The sequence below is a fragment of the Orycteropus afer genome, unplaced genomic scaffold (genome assembly GCF_000298275.1).
Source record: "Orycteropus afer afer isolate SDZICR_OR568_19922 unplaced genomic scaffold, OryAfe1.0 scaffold00017, whole genome shotgun sequence".
Taxonomy (NCBI): Eukaryota; Metazoa; Chordata; class Mammalia; order Tubulidentata; family Orycteropodidae; genus Orycteropus; species Orycteropus afer.
In genome coordinates, this window is record NW_006921604.1 from 20,921,323 (window position 1) to 20,933,234 (window position 11,912).

An 11,912-nucleotide genomic window follows, 5' to 3' on the forward strand; every position below is an offset into this window, starting at 1 on the left:
AAAATGTATAATTAAAAAACAAACGTGGTTTTTAAATGGAATAGTCTCTGAACTATATTCTTCTTCCTCTTGCCCTTCTCATTATTATTTTAAAAAGAAAAACACCTGTATGACTTTCAAAACACATAAAGGTCAGGTTGGAGAGATACATGGTTATGGCGATTTTGTGAAAGTAGATAAAAAAAACGTTGCCTCTTTTTGAAATGAGCTTTGTGTAAACAGTATCCTCTTGGATGTTTCATACATTATGTATAAGATTTATTAAACATTTTCTTCTCCCCAAAAGGTTTGTTATCTCTAAATTTGGAAGTTAATCCATGATAGAGGAGAAACATGTATTATTTATAAATTTCTTTAGTGTCTAGTAGACAGTATCATGTTATTTAAAAATAGTCCTTATGCTTCCAAGGAATTAATGTACATCGATGTGCTCTATGTAATCCTGAAGTTGCCCCTATAAAATAATGAGACCTCTCTGTCAGAGGTGAAGAGAGTTTTAAGTCAAGTCTATAATTCCTTCCTTCCTAGGTTTGGGAAATCTTCTAGTCAGGTGAAGGACTAATAATTGAATTTTTCTGCTGAAAGAAGACTGGCCTATCTTCTATCTGATAGGCATGAAGCTTGTGAAATAGTAGTTAATTGTATTCATTTTAGATGTTCAGGTATGCTTTTGCTAGATACTTAACTAGATACATAATATGCTATATTTGTCTATTGTTAGTTTTAATAAACTCTTTCTTTGTGGATAATTTCATATTTACAGAAAAGTTGCAAATATACTATAGAAAATTGCCATACATCCTCCACTCAGTTTCCCCTACTGCTAAATCTTACATAAGATTTGTACATAACATTGGTACATCACTATTAACAAAACTCCAGACATTAATCAGATTTCGCCAGTGTTTCCACCAGTTCCCCTTTACTGTTTTAGGATCCAATCCAGAATACCACATTTCATTTAGTACTAGATTTATTTTAATTTACAGGAGCAGTTTGAGTGTGTTTTGCATTTATTAAATATGTTCATAAAATTCAGCATCTCCTGAGGATATGGATGTAAACATGTCAGCTATAAGGAGCTGGTGTTACTACATATAAACACATTCAATCGTATTTTTATTTGGATTTTTTGAAAATTCATTTTTGTTCTTTGCAGAACATGCAGAATTCCCAGTGAATAACTAGCAGTAACATAGGATTTGCTTTATAAGGTCGCTATTTCTAAACAAAATACTACAGCTTGTTGAAAGAAGGTCATTTTAAGGTTGAGTATTCAAAGAGAAAACTGGTTGCAGAGTTGTAATGAAAGCTCTAAATGCATAATTTTTCAAGTTGATGCAAAGGATGCAGTGTTTGAGTGGTTCTCTAATGGGCATCTCCAAATGTTTTGCTGGCAGAAGGACTCCATGAAAGATGACAGAAGAAGTTATTGTTATAGCAAAGTGGGATTACACTGCCCAGCAGGATCAGGAACTTGACATCAAGAAGAATGAGCGCCTGTGGTTGCTGGATGACTCCAAAACATGGTGGCGGGTGAGGAACGTGGCCAACAAGACGGGATACGTGCCGTCCAATTACGTGGAAAGAAAGAACAGCTTGAAGAAGGGCTCGCTCGTGAAAAATCTTAAAGACACACTAGGTAAGTGTCCTGTTCATTAGTACCCAGATTATAAACATAAACTAAATTATTTCCCATTATGAAAAGAGAGAACCTTATGTTTTTTTTAGGGGAAGTTGTTCATCTTCTTAGTTTGGTCTTTAAAACATTAATGTTGACATATTTTTAGTTGGCCTTAAAAAAAATCTCTGAAAATTAAAGAGATCAAGTTGGAGGAATATCGTGTTTCTCATTTCCTGGAGATTTTAGAAGTTGTAGTCATACGAATGTTGACACTTCTGTGTGTTTTGCGTATGTTCTGTCTCCTTGCCTCAAAATTCAAGAGGACCCTGAAATGGAGTTACCACTTGAGAAAATATCCACCACTCTGCCTGCATCTTTCCTTCAAATCTTTCTAACATGTGTTCTGTCTAGCTTTCTTTGTCTTAACAAAATCTTTTCCATTTGGTCTTTATGCATGGAAAAAGAGATAGCAAAAAAAGAGGTGAATTTTCTCCCTCTCTTAAATTAATGACGTTTCATACACAGTCCTGGGTGGAGTTAGCTAAAGTGGCAACTGGGGCCAGCACAAGTATGACATCAGAGGCTATCTGAGATCACTGGAGTGGAGCTTTAATTCAGATACCTTGTTGCCAGGATTTCTTCCCATGAGCCTCTTTCCGTTATTTGTTGCCCTGATAACAGGGCACAGGAAAAAGCTACCTTGAGATAAAGTTACGGTTGTCTCATTCTGTGACTATGATGGTAGTTGGTTGTACCTGAGACTGACAACTATCACTTGAGTTTGTTATTGTGCTATTGAAATAAGTGTATAGCACTTCAAAATTATCACTCCTGTTACATTTACTTGAGTTAAGAACAAGTGTGGTATCTGTTCTTAAAGAGGAACCCTGGTGGCACAATGGTTAAATGCTTATCCGTTAATTGAAAGGTTGGAATTTTGAACCCACCCAGCAGTTCTGCGGGAGAAAGACCAGGCAGTTTGCTCCGGCAAAGATTAAAGCCTCAAAATCCCCTTGGGGCAGCTCTTCTCTGACACATGGGGTTGCTATGAATTGAAAATCTACTCGATTGCACCTAGCAACAGACAGCATTTTCTAAACAAGGATTTGTTTTATTGGGGTTGGGGAGACACGTGGGAAAACTAAAAAGAAAAGTTTACAAATGAACATGGTGGGTGTTGCAGAGTTCATAATCTTTGATTTTATGCAACCTTGAAGTCTGTTAACTCTTCAAGATCCTTGAAAGTCTTCATTCATTGAGTAGTATTTTTGTGGTGGTGGTGGTGTTGTTGTTATGTGCTGTCGAGTCGGCCCCAACTCATAGCGACCCCTCCTTGGGTTTCCAAGGCAGTATCACTACAGAAGTAGGATCGCCCAACCTTCCTTCCGAGGAGTGGCTGGTGGGTTTGAACCGCCAGCCTTCTGATAAGCAGTCAAGTGCTTTAGGCTCTATGCTACCAGAACTCCTTTTTGTGTTCTAGATAAGGTTATTCCCATGATTTAGAGAGAGATGGGAGACACAGGGCTACATGTGAATCGCAGGAAACCATCAGCTCTCATAGATTCTGAGCCTGATGTAGAAATTCCATTTCTCACAGGCATTTTTTTGGTTCGTTTTTCATGCAACTATCTCCTCATTATCTTTTTTGTCCCCCCACATTAAACTTGTCACTTGAAAGAAACACGATAGCATATGCATAGAACTCCCAACTATAGCTCCCTGTATAGAAATTAGGGTAGCACAAATAGATAAATTCTTTAAGATTGCCACGAGCTTCATTTTGTTTATTTTCTTCAATTTCAGCTTCTTACCTACCTTACTGGGAATGCTAGTGGCATAGTGCCTAAAGCACTTGACTACTAACCACAAGGTTGGTGGTTCAAACCCACCAGCTTACTCCTCAGAAGGAAGACTGGGCAATCTACTTCTGTAGAGATACTGCCTCGGACATCCAAGAAGGGGTTGCTGTGAGTCAGATTGGACTCGACAGCAGTGAGTTTGGTTTTTTTTTTTTTTTTTTACAAACCCACCTTATTTTTTTAAATGCTAAACATTGTTGGCTGGAATGTTTTGTCTTCTTACCCCCACCCCCACCCCCCGCCTCCATCTCCAGGGTGTGTGTATGTGTTCTTAACATTCTAGTAAGCAGGGAGGGGATGCCCTAAAATTGGAAGAAGTAGAATAAGCCATGGTAAGCATTCTGCATAATCTAGAAATTCCCTTGAATAATTTAAATTGTCTTTTTTTTTTTTTTTTTTTTGCTCCCTTTAAGTTTTTAGAAGGAGAAAGAAAAGATTGAGACAATGTAAAAATATCTTTCATCCAGTGTATTTAAGTTTCTTCCCCAGCACTGATCAGTTAAGCACACTCATTTGCTCCCAGACTCTCAGAATTAGAGGAGACAGACTCAACTAGATCACCCTGCACCCATCCCTGACATGACAGATGGCCACCCAGCCTCTGCTGGAACACTTCTGCATTTAGAGTCCGCCAGTTCCATTTTTGGAGAACACAGATTGTTAGAAAGTTCTTCCTTAAATAGCATCAGAATTTTTTTGTTTCTTTAGCTACCTCTCATTGGCTCTTATTTTGCCCTCTAGACTTGGACTGAGTAAATTTTATTTATCTTTTATAGAATGACAGCTCTTCTCCAGTCTGTAGTCTAAATCCAGTTGCATATCTCCTTGGAAACATTTGTACCAAGTATTATGTATTTTAAAAATAGGAGTAAAATTATGCTTTGAACATCCGTATCTATTAGTAGTGCTTGGTATTCATAGTCTGAAGGCTTTTGAGGCTCAGTAGTATCCTTGTCATAATTCCCCCTACTTTCAGTATACCTTGTTTGTTTTGATGTGGTGGTCATGCTCACCTGAAGCCTTCTTTTGTTGGCTCAAGAGGGACCTTGTTATCTCAGCATGAGTTTTCCATTTACCTTTTGGGCTTGATCAAATAGAAGGGGAGTGACTTCTTATTTCCCCATAGCCTGACTTACATTAAAAGCTTCTAGACAAAGGCATTGTTGAGAAAGAAGGTGAGAAAACTTTCTGCAGCCCTTTCTACCTCCCACTAGTCTCTATTACTAAAAAGATAGAGCCAAAATATTCGTGGTCTCCTGTCATTCATGGTCATTGTCCCTAGTGTGCTCTCAAGGAGCTCGGATGGCATAGTGTCTAAGACATTTGACTGGAAACTATGAGGGTTGGCAGTTCGCACCCACCAACCACTCCACAGAAGGAAGACTGGGCAATCTACTTCTGTGAAGATTGACCACGTCGGAAACCCAATGGGGGGTCGCTATGAGTCAGAATCGACTCATTGGCAGTGAGCTTGAGCTTGGTGTGCTCTCAGAATTTCAGTATATTAGACCGATTATATGTTGTGGTGTTATTTGCCGTTGAGTCGGCCCCCACTCATAGCGACCCCTCCTTGGGTTTCCGAGGCAATATCACTACGGAAGTAGGATTGTCCATCCTTATCTGTGTTGTGTATTAGAAGGAGTGAAATCAACACCCAAAACTACACTGCCTACATTGACCTTCTGACAGCTGCCCATGGTATCATCCACATTTGTAATTTTTACTGTTACGGGAATTCACCTAATTTCTAAATCCGTAGCAAAGTTTCCCTGACAGATTCTTGGTTTGAGATAAAATAGCACCACACTCCCAGCAAAGCCTGGGTGATATATAAGTCACAGTGTTGTAAATGTGTATTTACATCACTAATTTCAAATATCTGTAGCTCTTCAGAGTTGAGTATCAGAAAGCAGGACAGATTTTTGGTGGTGAATTTAATCTTATCACATGTAATATTTTCTTAGAGTAACATCAAGAAAATAGTACCTTTGACAGAAAGATCTCTGTTAGGAAAGGATGATCTTAACATTCTTTCTTTTCTTTTAATAATTTATAACTGAATGAAACAATATAAGCTCTTCTTTTCACATGGGCAAAATATTTATATACTGGATCTCCTCTCAAATTCAATTTATGATTGTGAATAGTGAAAGAGAATTTTCCCTCAGCTAACAAGGAGCAATTGTTGAGAACTATTTCTGTTGGCAGATCCAGCTGATATTTTGAAGGGCTCAGACTTTGCATAGCTCTCTGCCCTGCAGTGAGCATTCCTGGGCTATAGTCTGGGCTTGATATTGCTACCTGACTCATAAAATTTGTGTGCTAGGTGTAAAAGCTCTGGGAGGAATCTTTCAAGATGGCAAAGCTTCTATAGCTGCACACCCAAGAAGAGTTTTTCAAAGATTTTGCTGTAGGTTACTGAGGAACAGTTTTTGTTACCACTTTATGATACAGGCTGGAACCCACCAATGCCTCAAAGGTATTCTCTTCTCAATGATTAACTTAGTTCCTGACTTGGACAACCTACAAAATACGGTTTCATTTCTATTAATCCTCCTTGAGAAGGTTTGTTCAAAGGCACACACACACACCCATGGCTACCCAGTTCCTTCTTAGGCATCTGGAACCAGAGGTGTCCACATCCAGGGCTATTCCTTCAGTGTTTGTCCAATATGACTATAAAAAAAAGTTGCCACTGAATCAATTCCAACTCATAGCAACCCATGTGTGTCAGAGTAAAACTATGCTCCATAGAGTTTTCAGTGTCTGATTTTTTGGGAAGTAGATTTCCAGGCTTTTCTTTCAACACACTTCTGAGTAGACTCGAACCTCAGCCTTTCAGTTAGCACCTGGGGAATTCCATGTGCATATACCTAAGTGGCACTAGCCTAAGGCACTTGACTGCTAACCGTAAAGCTGGTGATTCAGACCCACCAGCTACTCCTCAGAAGGAAGATTTGGCAATCTACTTCTGTAATGATACTGCCTTGGAAACCAAGGAGGGTTCACTGTGAGTCAGATCCGACTCGACAACAGTGAGTTTGTGTTTTTTTGTTTGTTTGTTTTGTACCTAAAGCCAATTGGAAATCTACCAGTGATAAGCACCAGGATCTGTCTGTACTGCTGTAATTCTAAGCCAGCTGTCTGAGGTGGCTGGGTTCTCTAGAGAAGCAAAACCAGTGATGCTTGTATGTATATATGTATACATACAAAGATTTATCTCAAGGAAATCACTCACACACTTATAGAGGCTGGCAAGTCCTGAGTCCTGGGTCAGACATCAGGCTTGAGGCTTCTCCTGAAAAATCCATGATTGGCAGGTAAGACAGCAGGCTGCTGCCTCATAGACTGTGGAGGCTAATGAATCCCAAGATTGGCAGGCAGTATGGCAGGCTAATGATTTAAGTCCAAAGAACTGGAGGTCAGATGATGACGAGCCAGATGCAGGATCTAGATTGGGCAGAAAGCCAAAGAACTTTATCAGAAGGTCCATATATATTGGAAGCAGGCCACACCCCTGATGAGCCTCACTTCCAACTGGTAAGTTGGCTTATAGCGGATCTCGTCACAGAAGTGATATACATTCTATCAGATCTCATCATGGAGGGTGAGTTCCTCGTAGTCGGCAAACCACTGGGAATCATGGGCTAGCCAAGTTGACATACAATCTTAACCATCACACCAGGGTGTTGAAAGAAGCTCCTTAACGTTGATTAATTATAAAATAAGTTTTGTACTGTTGTTGTTAGGTGTTGTTGAGTTGGTTTCAGCTCATAATGTCCCTGTGTACAACGGAATGAAACACTTCCCTGTCCTTTGCCATCCTCACAGTCACTGCTATACCTGTGCCCATTGTTGCAGCCACTGTGTCAGTCCATCTCATTAAAGGTCTTGCCCTTTTCGCAGACCCTCTACTTTATCAAGCATGATATCCGTCTCCAAGTCCCTCCTGATAACATCACCATTCTTCTAAGGAGCATTCTGGCTATAGTTTTCAATACTAGTTTGAACTAATACTGTTGGAGAGGTGGTGGTTTCAACGGGTGAAACTGATAAGGTTCTCTCATGTGCATATCCATTGCCACTGAGTCAGTTCCAACTCCTGTTAACCCTATAGAACAGAGTAGAACTGCTTCAAAGTGTTACCAAGGCTGTAAATCTTTACAGAAGCAGACTTCCACGTATTTCTCCTGTGTAGCAGCTGGTGGGTTTGAACCGGCGACCTTTTAGTTAGTAGTCAAGTACTTAACCACTATGCCTCCTGGGCTCCTCATATGCATATCCACGCAAAATATTGATCATGGAAGCAAGACACACAAGAGACACATTGTCTGATCCCATTTATATAATTTTAAAAAAGCTCATTACCATCGAGTTGATTCTGACTCACAGTGATCCCCATTGGGTTTCTGAGGCTGTAAATCTTTACGGAAGTAGATTGTCCCAGTGTCATTTCGTGGAGCAGCTGGTGGGTTTGAACCACCAGCCTTCTGATTAGCAGTCAAATGCCTTAGGCACTGTGCCACCAAAGCCCCTTACTTATATAATAAAAAGTATAGAAACAGGTAAAACTGATCTTTGGTACTAGCAGTCAGGATTAAGATTATTTTGGGAAGGGGGTGGAGCCTCAGGAGGGGGCAGCAAGAGGGGCTTCTGATGTTGGTGATGTTCTGCTTCTGGATCTGGTTGTGGGTTGTAAGGATATGCCTACTTTGCCATAAAAAAAAAAAAAAACCTCAACTGCCATCAAGTCGGATCCGACTCATAGTGACCCATCCTTGGGTTTCCAAGGCGGTATCAGTATGGAAATAGATTGCACAACCTTCCTTCTGAGGAGTGGCTGGTGGGTTTGAACCGCCAGCCTTCTGGTTAGCAGTCAAATGCCTTAGGCATCTACGCCACCAGGGCTCCTATTTTGCCATAATATGTTTGTGTGTATGCATGTGTGTGTAGACACAAACGCACACACACTTATCTGTAGGGATTATACTTCAGTTTTTAAGAAATTAATTTTTAAAAAGAAGTCATGTTGAAAATAACCATAACAACAACACATCAGGACTTGTAGAGTGCCCGACGTAAATATATAAAGGCATAGACCCTGCCTTCAAGTTGCTGTTTTAGTTGGGAAGGAGAAAGTGATCTCACAAACAAAACAAGTTCCTGCTTCATTACATATATAGTGCTATGGTTGTGATGTTGGAGGGAAGGTTGGGCAATCTACTTCCATAGTGATACTGCCTTGGAAACCCAAGGAGTGGTCACTATGAGTCGGGTCCGACTTCTGCCTTGGAAACCCAAGGAGTTGCTATGAGTTGGGTCCGACTTGACAGCACATAACAACAACAGCATGGTTGTGATGATGCAGACACAAGCAAAGCTTAGTGGGAGTGGAGGAGAAACAACACCTTAATCTGCAGGAAAGACCTTATGCAAAGAAGATTGTTTCCAAACCCAGTATTGAGGATGTGAGGATGGCTGGGGGACTGCCAGGCAAGAACGGGTGAGGCATTTCAAGTGGGGAAGGAGTGGTCATCCATTAAACCCATGTTTACTGAGTGTGCCTGCTGAGTGCCAGTCTCAGTCCTACGTGTGGGTGTGTTATGCACAGGTTTAGGGGCCTGGGAGACCATGTGTTGTCTCAGAATGATGAATAGCGTAGTGATCCTGGAATGTGACATTCAAAGGGGGAAGTTAGTACATCAAGTGGAGTGGGTAGTTGGATAACTTATGGAGGCCTCTGTGGGTTGTGCACAGGAGTTCAGCTTCTTGGCCTGGTAGGTCTAGACCAATTAAAGAGTTTGAGCACTCGGCTGCTAACCAAAATGTCAGCGGTTCAAACCCACCAGCCGAGGGAGGAAGATATGGCAGTCTGCTTTCGTGAAGATTACAGCCCTGGAAGCCCTGTGGGTCAGCTCTACTCTGTTTGATAGGGTCTGTAGGGTCACTATGAGTCAGAATCAGTTTGATGGCATTGGGGTTTTTTTTTTTTTTGGTTTTATTGTGGTTATGGGTCCATGCGTGGTGCAATCAGTTAATGTGCTTGGCTACTACCTGAAAAGTTGGAGGTTTGAGTCCACCCGGAGGCAGCTCAGAAGGCAGGCCTGACATTCTGTTTCCGAAAAATCTGACATTGAAAACCCAGTGGAGCACAGTTCTACTCTGACACACATGGGGTCGTCGTGACTCAGAATCAGCCCACCAGCAACTGTTTTTTTGTTTGTTTTTTAAACTATTGTTGTGTAGGAGAGAATTCCTTCTTTAAAGAACACACGCTAAAGATTTAGGGGTGATGAGCATTATGTTGCCAGCTTCCTCTCAGATAGTTCAGGGAAAAGAATGTTCTTTGTACTGTTCTTGTAACTTTTCTGTGCATTAAAACGTACAAACAAAAATCAGAGTGATTTAGAGACTACCTGAGGCCATAAAAGGAGCTCTGGTGGCATAGTGGGTAAGGCATTTGGCTGTTAACCAGAAGGTCAAGCAGTTCAAACTCATGAGCTGCTACATGGAAGGAAGAAGAGGCAATCTACTTCTGGAAAGATTTACAGCTTTGGGAACCTAGTGGAGGTCGCTATGAGTCAGAATCAACTCCACGGCAGTGGGTTTGGGGCGAGATCATAAGACTAGCTTGTAGCTGAAAAGATGTTATGACCTGGGCTCTGACTGGACACTTGGGGGATATTTATGTTGTTTCATTGCCTTAAATTTGATGTAAACATTTCAGGGATCAGAGAATATCACTGCATATCTGCTGTGTTTGGTTCTAAAACATGAAAATAACGTGAGGTGTAAACTTGTCCAGCTGATTTTTAAGTACTTTCCCAGTACTTAGGGGTTATTTACTGATTAGGAACTTTCTGTAATGATCGAGCAGGTTCTCTCCATATCTCTAGTTTGCAAGTGAAGAAATCCTCACTACTTGTTGAATCAGCCACGACTGTTTTGAGCTGGTTATATACATGTTTTGGTTGTAATAGATATATGGAGAGGGAGGGCTGGAAAGGATCTGGTACCCGTAGCCTCTGTGGCTTGTGTGGGAGGTGAGGGCTTTATGTTTAGGTGCTGCAGAATTGTGGATCTGTCACAGTAATAATAAATGTTCTTGACAGGTCTAACCAAAGGCAGGTGGTTCGTCACAATGAAATATAGGTAGCGCATGCACCCTGATGATTGTGGCAGTGGAATCTGTGTGTGAATTGTCTCTTCCTCTCTCTGTCCCTTGAAAAGTCCTATAAAGCCAGCTTCATTCACCATTGAGTGACCTTTGAAAACAGTAACCAGAGGCTTTGAAATAGGGATGTAAACATTATGCAGGGATCATGACAGTGTAATAGGGTATGTTCAGATCAGAAGTAGGGGCCTGATAGGGCTTTAAAGATTAGACCCTGACTTTCTGAAGGTTCTAATATAATTGGAAAAATAATGCTGGCACAAAATAAACAGTCCTTCTTCAAACAGTGGCACTAACCTTGCCTGTCATCTTGGAAACTGGGTCTGAATTGTCCAGCTCAGTCATCTACTCCTTAAGAAAGCAGTATAGCATAGTGGTTAAGAGAGACTTTAGAGTCCCAGACTGCTAGCATTCAAGTCCAGGCTTTACCACCTTACAAGTTGAGTAACTTTGGGCAACCTATTGAACTCTCTAAGCCTCAGTTATATCATCTCTAGAATGGGATATGTGGCTTCTTTCCTGATAAAATTTTGGATGAAGTCATTTGTGGTGGTTAAGTTGTATATCAACTTGGCTGGGCCTGGTTTTGAGTGGCTGGGGCGCTGGATGTAGTTATTCCCTGTGATGAGACTGGTAATCAACTCTATGATAGAATCTACTGGAGCAGCTGAATAGCTGCCTTAGGGATGTGGTCTGCTTCCAGTATATAAGGAGAAGCACTGAGAAAGGTCTCTGAAGCTTTTTGGCATGCTTAGACCCTGCATGTAGCTGAGTCTTCATTTAGCAGTCTACCATGCTGGCCCTGCTGATCTTGGAACTTTATCTGGACTTGAACTAGTGGCCTGCCATGTTAATTTGATAATTTTGGGACTGTGCCATTTTACTGGTCAACTTTTCATTTGTCAACCTTAGCAGCCAGCTGCTGCCTGAATGAAGAGACACGTCTAGCTTCAGTGGGCCAGGAGCAAGAGACAGAGCTGAAGCCCAAGGTTGAGGGGCCTTCACCCAGCCCCTAGAGGTGGCACTTTGAACTTGGACTTCTACCCTCCTAAACTGTAAGAGAATAAGCTCCTGTTTGTTAAAACCACCCATCTGTGGTATGTCTGTTAGAGTGGCACAAGAGAACCACAACATCATTCATATAAAGAATACCCTGGGTCAAGTCTTACAATGGGAGGTGGTGTTTCGTTTGAGCATGGGAGCATACAAGTGAAGATTTAGAGACTGGAAGGCATGAGGTGGTTGGAGGACATTA

The 11,912-nt window shown here is 41.2% G+C and overlaps 1 protein-coding gene across 1 annotated transcript in view; it reads left to right on the plus strand.

The window, feature by feature from the left end:
• Positions 1-1,416: 1,416 nt before the first annotated feature.
• NCK2 (NCK adaptor protein 2) overlaps positions 1,417-11,912 on the plus strand; it is a 65,275-nt gene continuing 54,779 nt past the window's right edge. The window contains exon 1 of the mRNA XM_007959499.1: positions 1,417-1,642. Within this exon, the coding sequence (XP_007957690.1) occupies positions 1,417-1,642 (226 nt within the window). The remainder of the gene's footprint in view (positions 1,643-11,912) is intronic.